At 48.1% G+C, this 26,995-nt stretch overlaps 1 protein-coding gene and 1 long non-coding RNA gene across 4 annotated transcripts in view; both read right to left on the bottom strand.

The window, feature by feature from the left end:
* Positions 1-182: 182 nt before the first annotated feature.
* LOC124513967 (uncharacterized) lies at positions 183-2,106 on the bottom strand. The gene is made up of 2 exons (XR_006962559.1): positions 1,259-2,106; positions 183-695 (listed from the first exon to the last, which is right to left on the bottom strand). It is a non-coding gene; the product is annotated as an uncharacterized LOC124513967 (long non-coding RNA).
* A 9,103-nt stretch (positions 2,107-11,209) lies between these two features.
* The window catches only part of ARHGEF6 (Rac/Cdc42 guanine nucleotide exchange factor 6), a 100,254-nt gene continuing 84,468 nt past the window's right edge, over positions 11,210-26,995 (bottom strand). For 2 of the 3 annotated variants that reach the window (XM_047082026.1, XM_047082028.1), the window contains 10 exons: positions 24,765-24,851; positions 24,016-24,094; positions 23,253-23,398; positions 22,000-22,125; positions 20,514-20,534; positions 19,313-19,406; positions 17,984-18,073; positions 15,936-16,035; positions 14,198-14,252; positions 11,210-13,640 (listed from right to left, as the gene is read on the bottom strand). In XM_047082026.1, the coding sequence (XP_046937982.1) occupies positions 13,500-13,640; positions 14,198-14,252; positions 15,936-16,035; positions 17,984-18,073; positions 19,313-19,406; positions 20,514-20,534; positions 22,000-22,125; positions 23,253-23,398; positions 24,016-24,094; positions 24,765-24,851 (939 nt within the window). In that variant the 3' untranslated portion in view covers positions 11,210-13,499. The remainder of the gene's footprint in view (positions 13,641-14,197; positions 14,253-15,935; positions 16,036-17,983; positions 18,074-19,312; positions 19,407-20,513; positions 20,535-21,999; positions 22,126-23,252; positions 23,399-24,015; positions 24,095-24,764; positions 24,852-26,995) is intronic. The other variant, XM_047082027.1, reaches the window with a different exon arrangement.

Below are 26,995 nucleotides of genomic sequence, written 5' to 3' on the forward strand. Positions count from 1 at the left end.
CGTGCAGTGTCTTTCCGTGGGTGATGTCTTTGATTACTGAAGACGTTGGTTCCGGGTTCCTGCGGCCCCTACGACGGAGGGGGCAGGCTCTAGAAAGTCTGCTGCAGCGGAGAACTGAAAAACCCTGCCCCCCCCCGGCCGCCTCCTCCCCCCCCGCCCCACACTCATTCTCTCCCTCCTCCGCCCCCCTCATCCGCACACAGTCAGGCTGTTACTACTCGGTTCTCTTATTTCAACCCTGTCCCGTCTCCACCACTGTAGGTGGGAGGAAGAGAGCAGAGGCAGCCGCTCTCAGCCTGCCCACTCCTCCTCCCGAAATGACTGTATTTAAAGGAAATCTCTCGTATCTACCTGCAGTCTCCATTGTTTCCAGAGTGAACTTGTGATTATCTTGTTATTTATTTTTTGAATAATAAAGAGCCCTTAACATTACTGCTGTGATCCAGCCCCTCGAGCCCGCCGCCGCCGGGTTGGGGGCGGGGGTGGTGGGTGGGGGGTGGGGGGATCTTTCCGAGGGGGTCTCTTTCCGACCTTGGTGATGTTTTCGCGAACTCGGTTCTCAAGCTCGGTTGCACCACAAAGTATCTTGGTGACAGCACAGTCCCCGGAGGTCTGCGATAGCCTTTGATGAATGATGTGAAGCCCGTTCAGGGAAAAGCGATCGGGGTCTTTATCTCCAGCCTGCTCTGGAAAGGCTGCAGGAGATTAAAAAGAGACTTTGTTTTTCCCTTGATCAATCACAATTTAGCGAGGCTGGAGGTGAGGGGGGGTGCTTAGATGAGAAGCAGTTGCCTTACCTTTTTATTTTTAATTTTTTTTTCTAATGTTTATTTATTCTTGAGAGAGAGAGAGAGCATGAGCAGGGGAGGGGCAGAGCGAGAGAGGGGTGCAGAATCCGAAGCAGGTTCCGGGCTCCGAGCTGTCAGCACAGAGCCTGATGCGGGGCTCGAACTCACAAGCCGTGAGATCATGACCTGGGCTGAGGTCAGACGTTTAACCCACTGAGCCACCCAGGCGCGCCTGCTTTACCTTTTTAATAGCTGCCTAGGTGGTTCTACCTTAGGCGAGAGGGCCTGGAGCTGGGAAACTGGCCCTCCATCCTTCCACCGAGGCCGACAGGGCCATTCTTTGTCCCTTGAGATAGAGGGATTTTTCACATAAGAGACCCAGAGTGGCTGTACTTGCTCGGCTGTGCACTTCCACAAGAGAACTTTGGTGTGAGCAGAGGTGACATGTGTTGACTCGGGGACCCACGTACCGATACGTCCACAGTGCCGTCTTGTCCTCCGGAGCGGAATATCCTGCTTCCGCGTTGTCCTCCGCATGGGACGCTTGAAGGAGGTGGGGCAGCGGCCATGACAGCAAGGAGACGTTGCTCGTGAGGTTCTTATAGATGTCAGGCTCCCGTAGGAAGGCCAGGACCCCAGGTCCAGCTGAGAAGAGGGCTTGGCCTGGTCCAGAGAAAAGAGACCATACACCGGGCCGTGACTCTCCCTGCCTCGCGGTAGCTCAGTGCCACTTTGTGCACAGCCACAGTTGCCTGGCGGGGTCGTGGGGGCGGGGGAGGGCGAGAGGCATCACCCCTTTGGTAGGCTTCCTCCAAAGGGAACCTACGTCCAGCCTGGACGAAACTTTTAGTCTTCGTATCCTCACCTCCCGGGTTTAAACATCGCCCCTGCACGTCACCCCGCCTTCTTCTTCTTCTTTGGGAATGGTATCTCCCCGTTATCTTGGCCTCTGGCGACCGAGTTGCTGACCACATCTGTTACCAGAAGGAATGCTCTAGATACAAAGACTACATTTTCTAGTCTATTTCTCCTGCTCTCATACCTCCTACTGCTCCCTAAAGGACACCTCCCGTAGCTCCGGCCCAGAACCTTCTTTCCCCTGAGCGTCAGCCTCACCAAGCCAACTGCCTTCACCCCCTCAGAGTACTTCCTCATGAGGACACCCTGTCCTTTCCAAGAACTCCAGGTCCCACCCGTTACCCTCTTCTCTTCCCGTCCCACATGCTCGCAGCAGGCCACCTCCCCCGCTTTGCCAGCTCATGGGTTCGAGCACCACCTTCATGCCTGTAGTCCTGACCTGCCCCCCTGGAGTCTGTCCCCAACTGCCTGCATCTCCAAATGGTGGGCCCAGGCCCCCCAGCCCAATGGGTCCAAAGGGAACTGTTGACCCCTCCCCCAACACAACGAGACACGTGCTCCCCAAGCCAGAAACCTGGCTCGACTCCTTCCCACTGTGCTCACTCCACGTCCACACCGGCATGAACATAATCAGCTCTCTTTCTGGAACAGTTCCTACGTTAATCTACTTCTTTCTATCTCGGCTGCCACTATCCTAAGTCCGCGTCACTGTCACCTCGCTTCCGGAATGCCACACCAGGCTCCCAGCCTCCCCACCTCCACTCTTGCTCCCTGTCATTTGACCTCCACACACAGCCAAGGTGACTTCTTGTGTGGTTTTTTTGTTTTTAATGTTTATTTACTTTTGAGACAGACCGAGACAGAAGGCGAGTGGGTTAGGGGCAGAGAGAGAGGGAGACACGGAATCCGAAGCGGGCTCCGGGCTCTGAGCCGTCAGCACGGAGCCCGACGTGGGGCTCGAACTCACGAGCCGTGACATCGTGACCTGAGCCGAAGTCGGCCGCTCAGCCGACTGAGCCACCCAGGCGCCCCCAAGGTGAATTCTTAAACACAAGTCTGATTTCTCCACTCCCCTGCCTCAGCGTCTCCTGCCAATACGCCTCTCGGCGTCTTAAGTTCCAACCCTCGGTACCGCATGAGGTTTACTCTGCTTGGAACACCCCTCCCCCTCCCCCTCCCCCACCGTGCCCACAGCTCTTAGCCAAGTGGAAGACGTCCCTACTATTCTGTGAGCTCTTTGAGGACCAAGACTGTGTCCTATTCACCTGTTCATGGTGACTTCGGTGTCTACCACAGGGCCTGACATAGAATTGGCTCTTTATTTATCGCATGAAGGAAAAATGAATAAATGCAGCTGCTTATCACTCGGTGAAGTAGCTCATGAAATAATTCTGGGGGTTGGGTAAAGCAAAGAAAAAAAAATTTGCAATACTGTAAAAATAGTTTATGTTGACAACATTTCTATGATAAAAACGTACTCGGGGAGTAGAGAATGAGAATTATAGTGTAGATAAAAATAAATAATCTATTTCTATGGGGCGCCTGGGGGGCTCAGTCGGTTAAGCGACCGACTTTGGCTCAGATCATAATCTCACGGTCCGTGAGATCGAGCCCCGCGTCGGGCTCCGTGCTCACCGCTCAGAGCCTGGAGCCTGTTTCCGATTCTGTGTCTCCCTCTCTCCCTGACCCTCCCCTGTTCATGCTCTCTCTCTGCCCCGAAAATAAATAAATGTTCAAAAAAATTAAAAATAAATAAAAATAAAAAAATAAAGAATCTGTTTTTATTATAATAGTTCATGGTAGGTCGCAAAACGGTACATGCAGTTGTTCCAAACTTGAACATTTTCAAAGTTGTTCTACTAAATGAGGAGGACCTGAGGACATTTCTGGTCTACCTATAACGTTCTGATTGTAAATTATCTAACTTCATTCCATTTTTTTTTTTTTTAACAAACATGTTACTTTTACATTCCCTCTAAGGGTTGGGGGAGGGAAGGCTTGAAATGACCAATGCTTTTTATTTCCAAAGAAAGAGAAAATGAGCCTAGTATGAAATATTCACGATCTCTGTTACCTGGTAGGAAGCAAATGTCTACAAAATGCAGTGTGCTCCTCGTACGGGGAAATCGCACTTAAACGAAGGCAACAGAAACGCGGAACATGAAACTAAGTACAATTTTTTTCTCTGTGAAACCTCCAGTTAAAAAAGAAAAAATTGGAGGGGAGCCTGAGTAGCGCAGACTCTTGATTTTTGGCTCGGGTCATGACCCCAGGGTTGTGGGATCGAGCCCCACATCGGGCTCCATGCGGAGCGTAGCACCTGCTTGGGATTCTCTGTCTCCCTCTTCCCCTCTCCCTGACTCTCTCTCTCACACACACACACACTCTCTCTTTCTCTCTCTCTCTCTCTCTCTCAAATTAAAAAAAAAAATGTTTTAAAGCAGAAATACTCACTGCCGTGTAATGATTGTGTCTGGAGTCAGACAGATACAGTTTTAATCGAGGCTCTGCTATTTCACTAACTTTATAACCAGGGCAAATCACTTCTCCTCCTGTGGGCCTCAGTGTCCACGTCTGGAAAGTGGGGATGATAATACCTGCTTGACAGGGTTGGTGAGGATTTAATGAGGTCGTTCCCCGAGAGCGCCCAGCAGAACCTGGAGTCCGGAACGGACCGTCATAGGCAGCAGCGCTCAGGTGGGTTTCCACGCGGCCCCCAGAACACCTGCCTGCACCCAGCGGTGCAAGTGCACAGGAAGGCATCTTAAAATGGTTGAGATGTAGGAGACCAAGGAAAATAGGCCTTGCCCAGGCAGTAGACCAAAGACCACACCCACATTGAGGGTATTTAGGAAGGTTTCTCTTTTCTTTTAATTTTTTTTGTTAATGTTTTTATTTATTTTTGAGACAGAGAAAGACAGAGCATGAGCAGGGAAGGGGCAGAGAGAGAGGGAGACCCAGAATCCGAAGCAGGCTCCAGGCTCCGAGCGGTCAGCACAGAGCCCGACGCGGGGCTCGAACTCACGGACCACAAGATCACGACCTGAGCCGAAGTCGGACACTCTCAACCGACGGAGCCACCCGGGCGCCCCTAGGAAGGTTTCTTTTTAAAAAGACTGTAATCTGGGGCGCCCGGGTGGCTCTGTCGGCTGAGCACCTGACTTCGGCTCAGGTCACGATCTGCTTGTGAGTTCGAGTCCCGCCTCGGGCTCGCTGCTGTCAGCGCGATCCTCTGCCTCCCTGTCTCTCTCCCCTTGCCCCGCTCACACACACTCTCTCTCAAAAAATGAATAAAAAAGCCTGCGACCCTTGATTTCCAATCTAAAGGACATCAGCACGCAAATGTACCCCCTCCAGACCACACTCCTCTGAGTAACCCCAGCAGGCGATTCGGCAACTCTCAAGAACGCCAGTGAAATACACAGGGAACTTCCCACGGCCCGCTCCTGGAGCTCCTCTGAATTCTGCACGCTTTCCTGTGGACTTGAGCCCCACCTGAGTCCAATAATCCGTCACAAACCCTACTCCTCTCTCCTGCACCTCTCTGCTGTGAATGTCTCGAACGCACAGCCTTTAACTCAGATTTGATGCCCATTTCTGGTTACTGTTTCTTTTTGTTGTTGTTGTTACCCATCCGGCCACCCATCCAACACTGATCGACGGTACGTGCAGTCTTCTGCACGACACCTGTGCAAGCTCCGGGAGCGGTGGCACAGACTGGGTCCTAAAGGATGTTGCGGTGGAGGAAAGGAGCCCCCGGGGGAGAGCACGGAGCACACAAGACCGCAGAGGTGTGCGCGTGGATGAAGGGTCCGGGGGCGCGGGCAGGAGTCAGCTCACCGCGGGCATCGTGTGCAGGGCAGTCTTGGTGTCTGGGCTGACTTCCCAAGCCTGCAGGGTCTGGCCAGTGACCCAGCCTCCTGGCCACTTCCTCACAACTTGCCCCGCAGACAGCTTAGACCCCCGGTTGGCTTCCACTCAACACATACGGCGTAGGTACTACGGACTTGACCCTGTATCGGGCTCTGAATTTATGTACAGGAAAGGAGAGAAGCTCTCCTCTTAAGGTACGTCACGTTTGGTGTGGAAAAAGACACAAGCAAATGAAGTGCAAGGCGGGGACACGGAAAAGGGGTGTTGGAATCTGGATTCCCTGAGGACGCAATCAATACTTGAGCTTTTTTTTTTTTTTAGAAATTCTTTCAAAGTTACGGAAAAGTTGCAAAAATACTAATATAAATACCAAGTGTATCTTTTTTCTGAACCATCTGAGGTTTTGTACATCATGGCCTCGCCCCTGAATATTTCGGCGTGTATTTTCTTTTTTTTTTTTTATTTAAAAAAAAAATTTTTTTTTTTTTACGTTTATTTATTTTTGAGACAGAGAGAGACACAGCATGAACGGGGGAGGGTCAGAGAGAGAGGGAGACACAGAATCTGAAACAGGATCCAGGCTCTGAGCAGTCAGCACAGAGCCCGACGCGGGGCTCGAACTCACAGACCGCGAGATCGTGACCTGAGCCGAAGTCGGACGCTTAACCGACTGAGCCACCCAGGCGCCCCTCGGCGTGTATTTTCTAAGAAGAAAGATATTCTTGTTTATAACCACAGCCCAGGTGAGCCTCAGATAACACAGGTTTTAAGTATGTGGGCACACTTACATGCAGGAAATAGGGTACAGTACTACAAACGTATTTTCTTTTCCTTAAGATTTTCTTAATAAATTTCCTTTTCTCTAGCTTACTTGGTTGTAAGAATATAGTGTATGATACATACAACATACAAAATATGTGTTGACTGTATGTTATCAATAAGGCTTCTAGTCAATAGTAGGCTGTTGGTTTCGTTTGGGGAGAGTCAAAATTATACGTGGATTTTTGTGCGGGGGAGTTGGCGACCTCGCCCCCCATGCCGTTCAAGAGTCAACTCTAGGGGCGCCTGGGTGGCGCAGTCGGTTAAGCGTCCGACTTCAGCCAGGTCACGATCTCGCGGTCCGTGAGTTCGAGCCCCGCGTCAGGCTCTGGGCTGATGGCTCAGAGCCTGGAGCCTGTTTCCGATTCTGTGTCTCCCTCTCTCTCTGCCCCTCCCCCGTTCATGCTCTGTCTCTCTCTGTCCCAAAAATAAATAAACGTTGAAAAAAAAAATTTTAAAAAAAAAAAAAAAGAGTCAACTCTACACTTGATCAACTTCCGTAAATTTAACGCTGATACTGATCTGCCATTTGTATTCCTGAAAATTCTGTTAAGTGATACAATAATGTCCTTTAATATCATTTTCCCCTTCCAGTAGGATCCAGTCTGGGGTCAGGTATTGAATGTAGTTGTTATGTCTCTTTAGTCACCTTTAATCTGGGACATTTCCACAGCCTTTCTTTGTATTTAATGACATTGACATTTCTAAATAACAGTCTCTCCCCTTTAAAACAAAAAAAGAATGTTCCGGGGGCGCCCGGGTGGCTCAGTCAGTTAAGCGACCGACTTAGGCTCAGGTCACGATCTTGTGGTTTGTGGGTTCGAGCCCCGCGTCGGGCTCTGTGCTGACAGTTCGGAGACTGGAGCCTGCTTCCGATTCTGTGTCTCCCTCTCTCTCTGCCCCACTCATTCTCTCTCTCTCTCTCTCTCTCTCTCTCTCTCTCAAATAAACATTAAAAAAAAAAAGAATGTTCCTTATTTTGTCTGATGTTTCCTCATGCTTAAATTCCAGTTATGCCTTCCTGGATGGAAAACTACATACACGATGTTGTGTTCTTCTCAGGGTTCCTACCACATCTGGACGCACACAATGGCCATCAGCCTCTCATCGCTGATGTGAATTTTGATCACTCGGTGAAGGTGTTGTCCAAGGTCTCCATTCTGTAGTTACCATTTTCCCCTTTGTAACTAGGAAGCAGTCCCAGGGGGAGACACTCTGAGACTACGCAAGTATCTCTCGCATCATCATCTCCCCCTTGATTTAGCATCTGACAGTCATTTTTGCCTGAATCAGTCTTTAGTACGCTGGTGGCGACGTGATGGCTTTCCCGCTCCCGTGTCCCTTGCGCGTCTACGAGTCAACACTAACCAGGGTCTGTACACAAGAGCTTGCTGTTTCTCCCCACTTATTGATTAGTATGGACTCACAGACTTCTACTGTTCCCAATGCTCTCTAATTCATTACTGTTCTTATTTTGGTGCCCAAACTTTCCCTTATGTGGCCAGTGGGAGCCTCTTCAAGTTGGCCCCTGCGTCTTTGAAACATGGCTCCATCGGGTTCTTTTTTTAGCATTCTGTTACTTTCTGGCACAACAAGATGTTCCAGGCTCATCTAGTACCTTCCCTGCGTTAGCCATAGACTCAGCCATTTCTCCAAGGAGCTCTGCTGCCTTTCAGCACGGAGTAGAAGTGCTTACTGCTCCCAGGAAACATATATATACACTAATTATATAGTGAGAGACTAAATATATATAAGAATAAACTAAGAAATATAAATATATATTTTATATACACGCACACATACAAAAGCTGTCAGAGTTAGCAAATAAAAATTCAGGAGACCCACTTATATTTGAATTTCAGGTAAACGCTGAAAACCTTAGTATACATACATCCCATGCGATATTTGGGACATGATCTCTACCAACATTATTTGTTGTACAGCTGAAACTCAAATTTTTAAAAAGTGAGTGAGCTCTACGCCCTTCGTGGGGCTTGAACTTGAGACCGCAAGATCAAGAGTCACATGCTTTACGGACTGGGCCAGCCAGGTGCCCCATCTGAAATTCAGATTTAACTGAGCACCTTGTATTTTGTCTGGCAATCGTAATACATACAGACACACATTCACATGCAGAGACACGCCTATATGCACGCATTTTAGAAATTGTGAGTTCACATAGATACTTGAGCTGCCCCCTAATGGAAAGGGAAGAATTTGCTCAATGGACAGGTATGGGAAAGGGATTTTAGGAAGGACAAAAGGCATATTACAGGACTTAGGGGAAATTCATGGAGACTAAATTTTGCTGTGTGCTGGGGAATAGCGAGAGATTAAATTTTGAAACAGAGGAGTGACATACATCTTGCAGGTAATCACTCTACTGGCACGAAAGAGGACAGACTGGAGAAGGTGACACAAGAGGGAAGGAGGTGACAAGTGCCAAAAATAGGCGATGGTCAGGAGGATGGAGAGGAATTCAGACGACACAAGAGAGTTAAAACTGGTAAGATGGATGGCTAGACTTATAAAGCATTGATGTATAAACTTATACACGGTTGAGGGAGAAGACAGAGTGGAGGAGAATGCCCATTTTCCTGGCTGGGGCAACGAGGTGGCCAGGGGTGCTGTTCACTGGGATGGGAAACACTGGACGAACAGACCCGGGAATGCAAATGAGGAGTCCAGCTTTGGATATGTTGAGTTTGAGGTGCTGAAGGACACCCAAGCTGAGACCGTCCGGCAAAAAGCTGCATCCATGGGTCTGGAACTCAGGAGAAAGATCGCGATGGGAAAATACGGACGCGGGAGTCACCTGCGTTGTGATAAATGAAGTTACAGGGGTAGACAAGGCCGTCCAGGAAGAGGCTATAGAAAGGAAGAGGAGAAGAAAAGTGTCGAGGATCAGCCAATGTTCAAGGGACAGGCAAAGGAGGCAGAGCCAGCAAAGGAGACGGGGTTGGTCAGGTTGGATGAATGCCAGAAAAGTTGGGCTCATGCAAGCCAAGGAACATCTATCAAGGAGGCGAGGGTCAAACACTGTGGAGAGATCAAGATAAGAGTTGAAAAGGCTTCCCTGGATTTTCCAATTAAGAGCTCAGTAGTCTGAGGGTTGATGGGGGGTGGGATGGAGGGGAGGGGAGGTGATGGGCATTGAAGAGGGCATCTTTTGGGATGAGCACTGGGTGTTGTATGGAAACCAATTTGACAATAAATTTCATATATTAAAAAAAAAGTTCAGTAGCGACTTCAGGCGAGTAGATGGCTGAGGCAGAAGCTTACTTAGCAGGTGCCAAGTATAGAGGAGGAAACGTGGTAGAGACAGCACGGATCCAAGAGGCAGACAGACCAGGGTTTCACGTCCCGGCTCCACACACCCCGCTATCTTGTTCAACATCCGCGCCTCTGTCCATTTGTAAGATGGGGATAACCAATACCCCATAGGGTCGCTGGGAGGGTTTTGTGAGCTTAGCCATGTAAAACACTTAGGATAGAGCCTAGCACCCGGGAGGTGCTGCGTCGTAGCTACGACTTCAGAGTAGGAAACGTAAACTGCCAAAGGCATGGTGAGCAGAAAGGTAATACTAGGTGCCTGCAAAGTCACTGGCTACGGAAGTGAAAGTCGGGGGGCCTCCACTGGACGGATGGATTCAAGGTCATGGTTGCTGCTGCTACGGTCTCCCATGCACAAAGCTGCACCCTCTGTAAGCTGGGGTACAGAAACCACCAACAGGTCCCTGGAACCACTCACATTGTATACGGAGCCTTAGCTGCAAGGGAGCCTGGGATAGGTCTTTTTTTTAAGGCTTCTGGGGAGAAACATAAGAGGGGGCACAACTCAGGAAACAGGTGTTGACGAGGATGCGGAGAAAGGGGAACCCTCGTGCGCTGCTGGTGGGAATGCAAACGGGTGCAGCTGCTCTGGAAAACGGTATGGAGGCTCCTCAAAAAATTAAAAGTAGGACTTCCCTCCGACCCAGCAGTCACACCACTAGGTATTTCGCCAAAGGATACAAAAATGATGATTCAGAGGGGGCACAGGCGCCCCAATGTTTATAGCAGCGCTATTGACAACAGCCAGATGTCCATCGACTGACGAATAGATGAAGAAGACGTGGTATGTATACACGGTGGAATATTACTTGGCGAGCAAAAAGAACGAACGCTTGCCACGTGCAACAACGTGGATGGAACTAGAGGGTATTCTGCTAAGTGAAATAAGTCCGTCAGAGGAAGACCAGTACCATATGATTTCACTCATATGTGGAATTTGAGAAACACAACAGATGAACATGGGGGAAGGGAAGGAAAAATAAGATAAAAACGGGAAGGGAGGCAAGCCATAAGAGACTCTTAAATACAGAGAAGAAACTGAGGGTTGCTGGAGGGGTATTGGGTGGGGAGATGGGCATGAAGGAGGGCACTTGTCGGGATGAGCACTGGGCGTTATACGTAAGCGATGAATCCCTGGGTTCTACTCCCGAAACCAATGCCACGCCGTATGTTCACTAGCTTGGACTTAAATAAAATGAAAAAAAAAATTTTTTTAAGGGGGCAGGACCAGATGCATCTGTCTCGAGGGGGAGCAAATATTTTCATCGTGACTGCTGACACCAGCATTCCAACTGTGGGCAAGATAGAGGCTACCACTGGTTGACGAAAGCCCTACACCGGGCGGAAAATGGTGTAGACAGGTCGTAGGCTGGGGCCAGAAGGAGAGGGGCGGAGAGGTTAAGGAAGGTCCCATCTCATGGCATGAAGTATCTCTGTAAAGTGGGGAGCAAACGTCCCCTGCCCTGAGTGGAGACACGCGGGAGGAAACTGCCACCAGCTGGTGGGGGCGGGGGGAGAAAAGGAAAGAAACACAGGACTTAGTTTATAAAGCACTGTTATTCTTGTTTATTGAAAATGTCCGTTGGAAAAGTCTTCAAAATAAAAACAAGTTAGAAAATCTGAGCTTGTGTCAGAAGGGACGCGACGGAAGAGGAGCTACAAAGCCTCTAAGGGCAGCGGTTTAATTACAGGGTGACAGGAACCCACTTGTAGAGTATTGTCAACGACACAACTACGGAGACACTGCTCTCGGGCTAACATGGCTTCGTTTCCTTTATATTATTGTTTAACGTGCGAGTGCGGACATCACTCGGCGCAAGCTTCAGTACCCAGCGTACCGAGGGCCTTTCCTGAGAAGGGCCGGGTTCCAGACACATGCATAGGTACACGTCACTTTAAAATAAAGACCTTTCGCTACGCTAAGCAATCCTACACCTTATCAACTAAAGGATTTCGCAATCGCAACAATGTTCCCTAGGGGTATAGTTTGTGCCATTCACTGCAAGCCATTGGTTAACCCCAGACGGGGCGGACGCTAAGATCTGTGTGGCTGTTGTTAAGTTTTAGGTGAAGGACGGCACATCTAGACTGCTGGGCTTCCACAGCCTGGGGTTGGCTGATGGTGGGCGGCGGGAATAGTCCGTTTCCCGTGGATGGTGTGTGTCATTTCTGCCGGGCGGCAAGCAGTCAACAGCCCCGTACTGTGTAGCTGTGGGAACTTGAGACCCCCGGTACCAAAAAAGGAAAACGGGCTTAGCAGGCTGGGGGTGTTCAAGCTTCAAGTTTGGTTTCTAGACAACACTTGCAAAACCCACATTTATAGGCACCCGTCAAACGTATCTGGAAGACAACCTTGACCGGTCCATTGGCCCTCTGCCTTTCTTTCCAGTGATCGTCCCTGCCTGCCCAAGGGCACCTGTCTTTGGGAGAGAGAGGGGCGGGTTGTGCTGCTCTGTCCCGGAGCCTCGTGCCAACGTTCGATTGTGTCGAATTCGGATGGGTGCTGCTCTTCTGTGACCCTCTTCTAAACCGGGTTTACGTGGTGCTCATTTTTGAGACACTTACAGAGGCGATCACTTGATCCGAAGGGCAACTTTGGCGAACCGGTTCCAAACACTCAGCTTCACTAGTAACCAGCGCACGACCACCGGAGGGGTCCTTTCTTTCTGGATATACAAACCGGACCAATAGCACATCTCTGCAAATGATGCTTCGAGCCCTACTCGAAGAGGCTGATGAACATACAGCTTCTCACAGCGTATCTGGGAGAGCAATACGGGGAATTAAAGCTGTCTACTAGGGCACAATATCTCCTCAATGCAGATCGTTTTGAAGGATGAGAAGTCGCGAGGCGAATACGCAGTGTGGACGAAGGAGCGGCTCACAGTCCGTGTTTTTTAAAAGTAAGCAAAGCGCACACTTACTAGTTTACGCACCACTTGGTATGGTTGGCTTAAAGCACTGGGGAGACATAAACCTTACGCGGGAGGCAGAAGGTTAGGGGAGGAAACCTATCATGCGCTGGGGAAAGATGGCCAGCTCTGCTGCTGAAGGGGAAGATTGTCTAGTGCAATTTGCTAATGGGTGTGGTGTTGGCATGGATGCGTGGGGCTTCTGCCCCGTAGAGTGAAAATGTCAACCCGCACAAAAGAAATAAGGGTGCTACTGTCTTCTTGGCCCTACAGACAACACAGGGCGGTAACAATAATAATAATAATAATAAAAAGTGTGCATTGAGGGGTGGCACATGATCACCCGGGGAAGGGTGGCTGGGTCATTGGGCAAATGTGCTAGTCTTCTACTCACCCTACCCTAGTCACAGCTCGGGGAGCTTCGCCTTCATTAAATTGGGTACTGAGGGGCTTCCAGATACAAGAAAGCATTCGAGAAAAAGTCAAGTTCACATTTACTAAGCCACGGCCAGCCACTTTGCTCTGGTAGCCAGCCGCAAAAGAGTGACCCAGGGGTAATGGCTGGTAAAGAGGCACTATGAATTGAAGGCCATCTGAAGACCATTTAAGTCACTTGCCTACACTAGGTTTCCCTTTTCTCATCGGATGGAAAAGACTCTGGGGAGATTTCTACCACCTGTCAGAAGGATCTGTCAGAAGGAAAACAACCAACCAATAACCAACCAACCAACACTCAAGCAAACAGGGAGACAGAGAGAGAAAGCGAAGGAGAGAGAGAGAGAGAGAGAGAGAGAGAGAGAGAGAGAGACTGACTCCGATACAAAATGAAAACCGAAGAAGTGAGCAAACAGAGCGTTTGAAGCTGGACATTTCAAGATGTCCCGAAGGCAACATCTGCCCAGCCGCACAGTGATGGTTATGGAAGGATGGAGATCTTGCTACTGGACTCGGCCCGAATACACTCATCAGTTTGCTTCAACAGCCTCCGGACCAGCTTTTCTAGGTCCCTCCTTGATTTCAATTCTTCTTCCAGGCATTGCTTCATTCTTTTATTTTCCTGTGATGGGAAAAGACTTGTCAATTCCCAAACCAAGTGGCCCCTTCTCAGGGCTCCTCCTGCTTATCCTGTTAGCAGCCGTCACCACTGACTGTACTTTCCTTTCTCGTGCTCCTCTGTCTCACCCTGAGTTTTGTGACAACCTCCCGAGTGTTCTTCCAGTCTCTGTTCTCCCCGCTCCAGTCCATCCTTTACCCCGTCACCAGGCACAGCCAGTCCCCAAACACTGGGAAGAGTGTGCATCATGAAACAGGGGATCACATCTCTAGAGGAGCCCACAACTCAAGATTTATGGTTCTCTTTACACTTATCCACTCACGGATGACTTAGCTTTGTAAAAAAAATTCTGTTTACAAATGTCCGAGAGCGTGAAAGTTATAACTAAGTTGGGGACCCTTTTGTAAACTGCTAAATAGGTATATGAGCAATCCTGAGAAATTTAAACCCAAGACCACATGGGATAAACCAACAAGACCCACCTTGAAGACACAAGGAAAATAAAAATCCCCACCTCATCAGTTCTATGAGCTGAGAAAATGACTTTTATATTTCATTACCTGTTTCAGTTCTTTGACCTCATCCTTCAAGGCATAAACAGTATCGACAAGACTCCTAGAACATAAAGTTCAGAGTTTAACAGCTGGCACTGAAATACTGCTAAGCAAAACGTAGCAATAAAAGCAGCTTTCTAGAAATACAGATCCTGAAAAGCAGTGGACTTTCCAGCTGGTCGGGAGACATGACCGCCAAGAACGGTCCTCGTGGGGCCCTATTTTTGTGGGTGAACAACCATCAGCACACGTGGTCATTCAAACACGATGTCATTACACCTTTTCTACACTGCCCTCCTCTTTGGCCACTTGCTTCCCAGCTGGGTGAACACAAAAGAAGAGACTAGGGCTCATCAAAAGGTTTCGATTCTTTCTCTGCGGCAGGAATGAACATCACCGAACATACAATGAGGGCCGTCATGAGGTCCTGCCTATCCTACAAGATCTGTGCCATGGCATTGCACTTTTCATCTCTCTGACCCTACATGACACAAAGTCAGAGGCATTATTTCTGGAAGATTCCATCTATTCCGAAAGAGAATTAAAGTGCCCTGGCTGAGGCAGGACAGTCACTTCCCGGCTGGCTCTCTTCCTGGACAAGAACTTTGGAGATCTGGGTTCCAGTTCTGATCCTACCACCCACCAGTCCTCCAACCTTGGGTAACCTTGGGTACCTTGGGTACCTTGGGTAGTTTCTTTCTCCTCCTCTCCTTGTCTTAACTTTCTTCACAGACAGAATGGGGATAATAGTACATTCCCCAAAAACCTCACAAAGTTATCGTGGGGATTAATATAGCTACAACAATTATAATGACAATGATTATCATCTATTAAGTGATGACCATGTGCTAGCCTTTGTATTTATTTTTCCATTTAACCTCACAACAAACCTTAAAGTAGTACTATCATACCCATTTACAGATGAGGAAACTGAGGCACAGAGAGGTAAAGAGGTTTGCACCTAGGCCATACAGCTAACATGATGCAGAATTTGGACTTGAACCAGGGCTGTCCCCTTGAGCCCAAGTGCTTTACCATTTTGCCACATCACTTCATGTACCAGATGGAAAAACACATCAACGATGTCAAGCACTTTGAAATATGCTGTCCTAGGCAAATTTAGGCCTGACTTCAGAAACGACTCCAGTTTAAACAAACCATTTGGCTGGCCACTTTGTGTTTATTTTATGAGCCCATGGGTACTTAACCTGCTTCTCGCCCATTAGGTCACCGTCCCTACTGTGCAAAGGTAGACCAGGGACATCATCTCCCTGAACCCCAGCTTCCTCTCCTATAGAAGTGGTGAACATAAAGCTTATCTCACTGGGTTTCTGTAGGATTCTAAATAGGTCAAGTATGTGAAAGTCCAGTGTTTGACTCAGTATGCATGAGAAGCATCCACGTGGGCAAGGAAATTGGTGCTGTGGCCTTCCCCGGCACCATCTAGTTTCATCTAGAGTGCTATTCTTGTGTGCCCTGAAGCACCGTACCGTATGAGGGACCTGATCCCAGGGGCAGCCACCAAGCAGAGAGTTCTGGCCGCTTGGCCTCCCTTTCCCCCTTCCCTTTGTTGGGGGGGGGGCAGCCCTCCCACCGCTCCCAACTGCATGAGAGCAAAGAGGGCTATATTCCCGGAGAAGGACGGACTATCCTTCAGTGCAGGCTTTGCAAGAGACCCACTGCCCTGCCAGAACCTTCTTTCTGGCCCCCAGACAGATCAGAAACAGCAGCCTGCTCTACTCACTTCTCTTCAATGATGGTCTGGCCGTTGCTCCTGGTTTCTTCAATGATGAGCTTCTCTTCCTCGGGGAGTAAGACCTGTGGAAGCGAATCTTTGCGAGCACCTACAAACAAGGATTGAGAGAGGGCGGAAAGGGGACAGTTACTGGAGACTATTCTAGGTGTTGGCCCCTTCCACTGTCGTCATCGAGGGGTCTTTGTGGATGGCATGCTGCTGCCTTGCACCCCAGAGAGCAGTCACCCAACATTTGGTGACTACACCTTCCCGACTGAGGAAACGGCCAAATGCACCGATTCAGTCTCGAAGCGGGGGGCCGGGGCGGGGTGCGTTCAGTCAGTCAAGGCCATTTTGGTCAAGGGTAGAGCGGGGGTTGGGGATTATCACATCAGCTCAAAGATGTGGGCATCCTTAGGGCTCTGCTCAGACTGCCTCGAGGCTCTGGGACAGAAGAGGTGACGGAACAGACAAGGGACCTGGCCAAACAGCTCTCCTGTATGTCCAACCTCCCCCTCACTTCCGGATCCTTCCTTTCAGAGCTCAAGCCCTTAAACTTCAGTCTCCCTGAGCCACTGGCGTCCTCTCTTCGAAGCCTAATTCCTTCAAGTTGTGAGTGCTCACTGCCTCCCCTTTGCTGAGGTGGCCCTGTGTCTGCCTTCCACGGGGCCCAGCGCTTGGTAGGTGCCTAATAAGGAGACAGCAGACCGACTGACTGATCGGTTAAATGCAGCAGGAAACAACAGCAGTCGTTTCCAGGGAAGCACGACTTCTGGCCGGAGAGGGACAGAGGATGGGAGGTCACCATGATACTAGACGCTTGCCACGTGTCAGGGGCAGGCTGGGCAGGAGGGGCGGAAACGTGACTCTTTAGGCCATAACACCTGCCTGCCCCTGTGACACATCTACAGACACTGTCGACATGACGAGAGCGGGTTCGGGGAGCAGGTGAGGTCAGGTTTTGCACGAGGGAGGCTTCTTCTGGGGCCTCCCTGTCCCCCTCGCTTTCCTAGTTTTCACGACAGACATTGCTCTCCCTTTCCTTTCCTGCCTCCTCAAAACTTGTTCTCAGAGCTGGCCACGCCCAAGGCCACAGCCAGGATTTGTCTGTGAACTACATGGTGTGACAGTCCTCCCTTCACCGTCAAACGTGTCAAGTTCGACATCAAACATCTTCCTCCTGCCAGCCTTAGGGACAAGTTACTCTGAAGGCATCGGTCAAGGCAACCCACCAAACTGATCCCCTCCCCCCCCACCCAAGTGATTGGGCAGTGGCTGTGTTACGGAGCACTCGTGTCTTAGGCAAATGCAGACAGCAGACACCTCACTTGTGGTCCCCTGAACGCCTATAGTCACGGAAGACTCGTGTCTATGTGACTCGGTTTGGAAAAAAAAAAAAAAAAGCTCAAGGATCAATCAGAAAACATCCGCTTGCTTTCCTTTGGTGCCTGAAAGTTGCTGGGGGGAGGGGTGCGGGGAGGGGGGGATTACCCTCCCCCAATAGCTCCCTGTAAATTGCACCCATTCCAAACAGCCCCGGCTAAGCAGCTACATTTCCAGAATTTCAGAGCAACTTTGAAACTTGAGCTTGGTGAAGCACTGTTCGCTTAAATATGCAGCTGATCGGAGATAGTATTGTGACTTCCTTTCCAAATCTGCCCATGAGAAGAGATTAGCATCAGTTCACAGACACAGGAACTCTCTGGGTTCTTTAATTCCTAACTAGTGCTGGTGAAGGCATCTGCGTACTTCAAAGGAGAATGACTTTTTAAAAAACTTCTTTTGTTTTCATTTCTATCACCTCCAGCTTTTTTACTCTTGCGTGTCTCTTTCTCTCCGGGTGAAAAGAAAACACTGCGTAAACAAACCGCCGGGCAGCTAAAAGCCCCTTATCGGAAAGATGCAGTTCTGCTCTTCTGCTCGCTGCTCCTCGGCACGAAGTCACCTGCTCTCCACGCCCTGCAACCCAGCTGGGCTGCTTTTCTCTTCTTCAAAGAGGCGCCGAGCAGTAAAGAAGAAACGGGGCTCATTAGAGAAAGTGGTTTGGGGGAACCTACTTGAGCCATGGCCTTGTTGAAAGTTTGCGCTGGTGCAGTAGGCTTCGATCACTTTCAGGATCTGAGCATCTTCTTCCAGAGCAGCCGTACCTGTGAGATTTAATTACCAATGAGTTTGCAGAGACATCTACGCCCCTGGACCCTCAGAATCATGCACTGCACTCAACTGCTAGGGACTGGCCTCCCTGACTGGAAAGCTTCCTCCCCCAGTGGCTTTCTTTCCAGTTTTCTTTCCTGAAGAAATGTCCTCATCACTTTGGGGCTTTTGGTTTTAAGTTTATTTTGAGAGAGAGAGAGAGAGAGAGAGTGTGTGTGTGTGTGTGTGTGTGTGAGAGAGAGAGAGAGAGAGAGAGAGCGGGGAAGGGGCAGAGAGAGAGAGAGGAAGACAGAGTCCCCTCCACGTTGTCAGCACAGAGTCCGACGCGGGGCTCGAACTCATGAACCTCAAGATCACAACCTGAGCTGAAGTCGGACGCTTAACCGACTGAGCCACCCAGGCGGCCCTGGGGCTTTTACTAGACTCTTAGAGGCCGCAATGACAGCCCTAGCCTCAGTTCTCATCCGATATATACCACAACCCGCCTCTCCCTCAAACTTCAAGGCTTCCCTTCTCTGGGAAGCTTTCCCCCATAGACCTCACCCGTTTTTCCAACCAGCCAGCAGAGTCATTGATTCCCCCTCCTGCCTCTCCTCCTCCAACTCATTCTTGAAATGACTGGAGGGCGAAACCCTGCTAGCTAGCGGGGCGGCGGATGCGCACATCCCGGTGGGGGGTGGGGTGGGGTAGATGCAGAAGCTGGAGTCCAGCAGATCTTTCCAGACTGTATGTTTGGCCGGGACGCACAGATCCGTCACCCCTTGGTGACACATCACTTACTCCTTCATGCGTGTCCCAAAGGACCTCGTTCCCAGCCACAGCCTGACTCTGAATCCAGCTGCTTCTATGCAGCAGCTGCCCGACTCCTCGGCTAACTCAGAGAACGTCACTGAGCATTAACCTTCCAGAAGGATTTCAGCCTTCAGGTCTATTTAGTGTATCCTGGTAGAGGAAAATATCTTGGGCATCAGAAACTAAGGGAAAAAATGTATCCGTAGCAAACAGGTCCCTTTAGTGGTTCTCAACCAGGCGGGGCAAGATATTCGAAACGAAATCATACAGGCGGCAGCTGACTCAAAAATCTTAGAGGTGACCAAACCCTTGAATGCATGCATTTTTTTTCTTCATGAAACAGGGGGTACGGAGGACAAACTGCTCTAATCATCTGCTTTCAAAAGAATCCTTCCGCTAGTTCATCCATAACCGACCTTCCAAAAGTACAAAACACATACTTTTCCGAATCACATACTCCTCCTCCGATGGCTTTCTTTCCGTCTTTCTTTTATGAAGAAACTTCTTCATCGTTTTGGGGCTTTTACTAGACTCCTGTAAGGACAGAGGTTTGTTTAGGAATTAAAATTCTCCCCCCAAGACAAATTAAAAAGAGCAAATGAAATGAAACCGAATGGCTCTCTCTTATTTTGACAGTCCCAAAAGGGCATCAAAGTTTAATAATGTACACAATAAAAAGTGGCTCCAAGAAACTCTAAAAGCTTCCATAAAACAGAGGCAGTGACACTGGCCTCTCAATCGCCATAGGGACGGGTGCCGTGTGCAGAGAAAATAGTGGGTGTAGATCCTAGGGAAACAACCGCATTCCTAACTTGGTTTATAGTCCTCGCTGATACAGTTTCCAGGGAATCAAGTAACAGTTGTAAATACTAATATGGTACATACTGCTTTTCAAGGAGCTTCAAAGCTTTTTAAATACATTTTCCTTAGCGACAGTCCCACAAAGAAGAATATTAATTTCCATTTGTCAGATGGGAAAATTAAGGGACCAAATAATTTCCCTGAACTCAGAGAGAAGAGCCAAATGAGGGATGTCCTGATAAATAATTTGGCGTCAGGAGCGATGGGTGTAGACCGAAGCTTAAATGTACATACAGAAAGCCGTATTTTTAATTAGCAGATAAAAGAGCCACGGATTACTGAATTTGCTTTTGCCGGATAAGTAACCGGTGCTCATTATCAGGTATCCAAACAAAGAGATGAGAATCTCAGACCCTAGTGACCGTCTTATCCCAATGTCCCATGCAAGGTATATACGTGATGGGTGGGTCATAATTAGTACCTTAAAATATATGGGACAAAAGAATTTAATTTCTTCCGCTTAGCCACAGCGACCCACTTAGACTTGAAAACGGACATGGAAAACTCACATGTGACAAAAAGGATCGGAAAAAGAGGGTTTACCAAAAAGACACAAGGAAAACAGGCATTTTCAAGGCGTCTAAGACAACATTTTCATGTGGATTTCACAAGAGGCTGCTTTCTGAAGAAAGTACTTACATGTCAGAACTGCATCTTCGTACTTTAGCCACCAATGAGAACAAGGGACAAAACAAGCATAAAGGAAAAGCTTCATTCATCAGAGGTGACAGCACAGCATTATGAGGCCACTGTAAGCCAAAGATATTGTTCTACCCTTACCTTTAAGATATAAGACATCCTCTAAAGTGAATATGTAAAGAAAGAGAAAATGAGCGTGAGAGGTCGATGGTTATAATGATCAAATCCATTTATCAGTAATTCTAAAACAACAGTCAAATGTTAGTGTCATCATCAATTACACAGAACATCATCATGTTTCCTGCATTAGTCTCAGATGCAATATTGTCATGCGAAAGCCCAAGGAATACAGTTCTGTGCAGAATAACAAATACTGAAAATAACTGAAATACACACTATACGGTAAGAGTATATTAATAGCTCTCTTCTCCCAGCAGAAACAACGTGATCATGCCTTAGTTTTAATGGATTAGTTCTGCGAAGGATTAAGTTAACTGGACCCTTCAAGGCTCACCTGAATTCGAACTTAGGAACTGACAATTACAAAATAGCGATCGTTAAAAAGGGGACCCAGATAACTACGATTTTCCCGGGTCGATTTCCACAGCAAACCTGTGGGACTGTTTCCTGGCCCAATTCTGAACAGAGGTACATAATAAGGATTCAGCTCAAACATTATTTCTCCTGTCATGCCCAGTTGAAACGATCAAAAATTCCTCCGGTGTCAATACCGCTCTATTTTTACCGCACTCGGAGGCAACAATTAATCGAGACAGTAGCACAGTGTTTGAAATCAAAACAAACTTGAGATTGAGCTAAATCTGTGTCGCGCATCAAAACACACAGTCGATATGGCAATATATGCGGTCTTTGCTCCCTAATTCTAAGATGCGTCTCATAACCGCCACGATCTTAAACCTTCACTCAGGAAGACCTAGTTAAAGAACAGTTACTTATAAATGAGGCTCTTTACTGAAAGCTGAAATGATGATTAACATCTTAGGGAAACAAAACAAAACAAAACACCATTTGGATGGAAAAACTAACACTCCACACAGTTACAGAAGCCAGTGACTGACATTTCCTGACTGCGACTTTGAGGAAAAAAATAGAAAGAACCTTGAAGTCCCCACACTACCCAAATATCCAATGTTGCTTAGAAGCCTCACTTGAAAAGACATTCTTTTCATTAAATTCTTTTCCCTTTCCAACTGCAGCAGAAGGTCCAGACTCTCATAGTTCAGACTTATGCCTTGGTCCCATAAGACTTTCCTGATTTGGCTTTAATAGATCTAAATGATCCAAAATGCAGAACTGGGTCTGCTTGGTCGCAAACTGAACTCCAAGGAAGTGGCTTCTGTTTAAGACGTGTGGACATTATATACAATTATCAGGAAGGGACCGGGGAACCCAGGCAGTGCACATAAACCCTTCTGGATAAATATTTGCACAGGGACAATGGGGAAATGGAAAATTAAGAAATAAAAACATCCCCGAGTCTAACGATTCACGACTGACTGACATGTATCACCTAGCATAAATTCTAGCACATCCCCACAGAACTCTTCGGAATAAGCTGTGACATTAGCTTGACAGACACATTTTATACCATAGGTAGCAAAATTACCTCTTTATAACCTAGTGCTGCTGATGGTCTAAGTGGAGGTGCGGGTCGTAGACAACTTAAACTCCACGGTTTTATAATTTGAGGAGGCTCCAAGGGTCCTCGGGGCTGTCCGGTAGAGCTAAAAGACTGGGAAAATGTCTGATGAGATGCTGGCGATCTGCCACCTGAACCCGACCTTGTGCCGCGTGGCAAGAGAACAATAGTTTCATTGGATCAGCAAAGCCAACCACAGGAAAGGAAAGGTGGGAAAACAAAAGTCCAGATGATGGGGTCTCTAGGGAACGGCACAAAATCGACTCAACATCCTACGGGCCTGTCTTCCCTCTCTCTTCTGGAATTTGATTCACTAAAGTCAGGGGTGGCTTTCCTTCATAAGAGAGGAGAGTGGAGTCAGCACTGGATGGCTTCAGTCGGGCGCTTGGCACTCTATCAGGTGCTGAAATAGGTTATCTCAGCAGAACTGCCTACGACAAACCTTAGCGAAGTGAAGTAACTAACTAGCTGGCAATTGACAAAGCCAAGATTTGACCTCAGATCTGATGCCGGAGCCCTTGTTCTTCCCACCACATCGCACAGTGCCTGAGACTGGAATTTTGGCATCACCGGTTGGAGTGTTAACAGCACTGCAATCTTCGCTCTCACTCAACAAGTACAGTAAAATCTCATCAATTCCAAGTCCAGGAATTCCAAATTCGTGATGACTTGGAAGAAGGCAGCGGCTGCAAGTTTACCCTTGAAGGTTGCCCGGTGAATGTGGTAGCCTAAATGAGATTACGTGGAGATGGTGAAGTACTTGGGCAGGTAAACTATCTGTTTTTTGACTCAGCACACAACGAATAGGAGAATAACGGCTGCTAATTAACCCGTTGGGATGAGCACTGGGTGCTGTATGGAAACCGATTTGACAATAAACCATACGTAATAAAAAAAAAGCGAAAAAAAATAAATAAATCTCGTTTACCGCTAAAACATCTCAGTGGGACTTCTGATTAGACAAAACTTTGCGGGCAGTTGGCGGGAGCTCCTCAACGCCGTCCGACAAAGCCGCACACCTCTACGTAAAACCTCTCATTAATTTGGATGGACCTCCCTCCACAAGTAATCAGAATTAGTGAGGTTTAACTGTACTTCAAGACCTACGAATATAGACAACCCAAAGACTAAGGGCATGCTCACTGCTTCTTGTAAGTCCTCTGCAGGCAGGTGTGACGAGAGACTCAGGAGTCCCCGGACCGCACAAGTGGACAACTTACGGAATGAGCACCAGAAGACGACGACGATGTTTTGGATAACGAGCTGCAAGAGGCAGGTCCCCTGATCAGTCTGCACAGCTGCTCCAGCCATTCCTGGAAGTCCTGGCTGTTGTTGCAATGGACCACAGTCCTCTCTACTAGGTTACCTGCATTGCCCCATTGGGAGCATTTGGAGACAAAAGACACGGAGGGCCTTGAGTTCACCTCATTCATGAACACACGTCGAGCAACTAAGGCTGGGGTGTCTGTTTCCATGAGTGTCCACACCGATGAGATAACCCCTGTTGAAACCCCTGCTGAAGCAAGGCCAACATCCGATCTCAGGCTCTCTACTGGGGAACGAAGGGGGTAAGGCCCGGGGCCACCATCCCAGCGTGAGCTGCTGCGCCCTCTCGGTGCAGAGCGCAACCGTCACGTGGAAGTCACACGGGCCTGGCAAAAGGGACCGTAGGCCAAAAGGTCAGGCCTTACCAGGCCTGCTCAATTTGTGCCTCTACATCAGTCCATTCTGTTAGTTCTAACAAGTAGCTCCGACGCAAGAAAAGATTGAAACCAATGGCCACGCTGAGGCTTTTGAGTGGCCAGGAGACTTGCTTCTATCGCCGGACCCTAATTATCCCAGAAAATGGAAGACACCTTGCTGTGGCCAGGTAAAACTTGCTCACGGACTTAGAGCAGAAAATAATAGCTTTTACTTACTCGAATCCCACTTCATTCCAAAAAGGATTTCAAGTAGCTACTTGAAAAAGACAAGAGTGCCTACCTGTGATTTCAAATGTGTAGTCATTTCCTTCGATTTCATCTAATCTGGTCACCACGATTCCCGCGACTGGTATTTTTCCCTATCAGAAAAGGAACATTCCCATCAGTTCTGTGGTTAGATGTGCCCCGGCTTATGTCTATTAGATTTTCTGACCCTCTCGGAAATCACTGCTGATTCAGGGCTCGACATATTTCTCTGGCCTGCATGCTTCCCTGCTTTCAAATGTGATCAGACGAGAAAGCAAGGGGGCAATGTGGCTTGTGTTTTGCTAACACATCCTAAACCATACGGTGAGGATTTACAAACAGGCTTACTTGTTTTCTAACACATTTTCTGGAGAATCAGTCAACAGAGTAAAGATTCAAAAAAAAATTTTTTTTCCAGTTTCATGAACATTAGTCATTGCTAGGCCAGCTATAATAAGCAACAGTAACTTATAGCACTCCATATTTGGGGAGCGGACTGAAGGAAGTTTAATTTCCCAACGAGTGGAAGGACTTCTATCGGACCATTCGTAACCTAGCTCACAGCCAGCACGATGGACGTTCAAGATAAACTCATTACAGCAATACAAAGGTTTTCCATCTAAGGAACATCTGCTCTTATAAGCTGTATAATTACAACAAAGGGTCGGAACATTCTGCATTTTCTGGCTGGAGCTTTTAGTGCCATAGAACAGATATTGCAACGGGATGCAAACCTGTTTTCATTCTGGGTCCTGCTGTTTGTTTTATATGAAATCTACTGACCTGATAGATAAAGCCACTCATCCGAGGACTTGCGGATAACATTATCAAGACACTTGAAAACAACATGAGGTACCGCTCCTCTTTTTCCTAAAGTGAAACGGAAAATATTAAGTGGAGGACAGAAAGTGGACATTTTGTTTGTTAAGAATTTGTGGAGTCACTGTCGTATATCACAGGGCTTATATAAGGCAACGAAACATGAACAGTGACCTTTTAAAAAAGATACCCAACTTAAAAGCACAAGACTAGTTGAATTCGACTTCGAAGTGAATATAAAGCCACAGTTTATCCCTCTTTTTCCTATACATAACGGTTAAATACAAATAACGTGCCTGTTTCCCAAGTACGTATGCCTGAGCAGTCACACAGTTAATGCCTTGCTACGCAAGCTGTAGCCAAAGCACAAGTCTCTAGGTTCACAAAATGAAAATGATTTTACTCTGAAAAGTAGCAAAACAGAAGGGGCTTTCAGGTAGGAAAGCCTGAAATAGGAAATGTATTATGCTCTGGCATGTGTGTTAAGATCTTATCCATAAAATTACTTTTAATCAGTAAGAACATGAAAACTATCGTACTCATGTGAAACAAAGAAATAAATACCTTTTGAAAATGGCACCAAGGGAGATTTTACACGTGAGGGCTTCTCTGAACTCTACAAACAGATGCACATGTAGTAGATGCGGAAAAAATTACATCCAGGGGTGCCTGGGTGGCTCAGGTCACGATCTCACGGTTCGTGAGTTCGAGCCCCGCATCGGACTCTGTGCTGACAGCTCAGAGCCTGGAGCCTCCTTCGGATTCTGTGTCTCCCCGTGTCTGTCTCCCTGTCTCTGTCTGTCTCTCTCTCTTTCAAAAATAAATAAACATTAAAAAAAATTTTTTTTAATTACATTCGGCTTACATGTCCAGCCATGTTAGCTCCAATTATCTCCATGCCCTTCTACAGACACTTAATCTCTTCTTCCTCCTTCCAGCAGCGTCGCCTGCTTAATGAGCTTTTCCTCTTTTGCCTTTAACATACGCACATCTCCTGTCCTAACAGGCCTTCCCGGGCCCCCGTGGCGCCTTCGATATAATACAGGCCTGCCTTGTTTTCTTGCGGTTCACTTCATTGCGCGTCACAGGTAGTCGTGTTCTTTAACAGACTGAAGGCCTGTGGCATCCCTGCGTGGAGCAGGTGGGCAAGTGCCGTGCTTCCGGCAGCATTTGCTCGCTTCATGTCTGTCGCGTTAGGGTAATTGTTGCCATATTTCAAGCTTTTTCATTATTACTGTATTTGTTATGGGGATCTGCGATCAGTGATTATGACTCACGGAAAGCTCAGACGATGGTTAGCATTTTGTAGCAATAAAGGATTTTTGATTAAGGTAGGCCCGTTTGGTAGACTACATGGCATTGCACACTTAATAAACCACTGCGTAGCGTGGAGATAACTTTTATACACACCGAGAGACCGCTCTGGAACCAAACCCCCAGGATCTCCCGAGGTATGTCAGTACCCTGTTTCTCGGTATTTTATGGCCAAATGACTTGCTGCCTTCATTTTTCTCCTCATTGATTCCTCCCTAACTGCAGCCCCACCGCTGTCTCCGAGCCATCAATAACTGCCTTCTAGCAAAATCCGATGGCTTCTTCTTGGTCTCCATACTGCTTGACCTTTGAACCTTCTGCAGCACCCACCAACCTTCCCCAGGGTATCTGCGTCTTAAATGAGATTGCTTATTAACCCAAAGTAATGAATCTCTGACAGAGACCTGCCAGGGAGTATAGGAAGATGTCTGGGGACGGGGAAGGCAATTCTAACAGCCGATAAATCAGGCCAGGTGACATAACCAACCTTCCCCCCTCGCTGGACTGCCCCCTTCCTAAAAGACCTATTCCATCTCAGCCCTCCGTGCTTCTCTCTGGATACTTACTTCCTAGGAAGGCACATCTGTCAGGGACATCTAATTCCCTGCCTCTAACTCTGACCTCCCGCCCACGTTTCTCTACTGTTTTAATGGCCGCCCACAAGACATCTCCCCCTGGAGACCCACGGTCACTTGGAAGTTAACAGGTCTAAGATGGCAGCCATCATCTCCTCCAGCCCATACGTCACTGCTTCCTATCGGCTTTCCCTCCTAAATGGGGCTCAGATTTGGCCCCGAAGTTTCATTTTCTGCCCCCACCAGCTTCGTGGGGAAGCGGGGGGGGGGGGGTACTGCTCACTTGCCAACCCAGCCGGTCCTTCT

This window comes from Lynx rufus, unplaced genomic scaffold (genome assembly GCF_022079265.1).
Source record: "Lynx rufus isolate CCGP_SWC_20201006 ecotype Redwood Valley unplaced genomic scaffold, mLynRuf1.p SCAF_19, whole genome shotgun sequence".
In the NCBI taxonomy this organism is placed as follows: domain Eukaryota; kingdom Metazoa; phylum Chordata; class Mammalia; order Carnivora; family Felidae; genus Lynx; species Lynx rufus.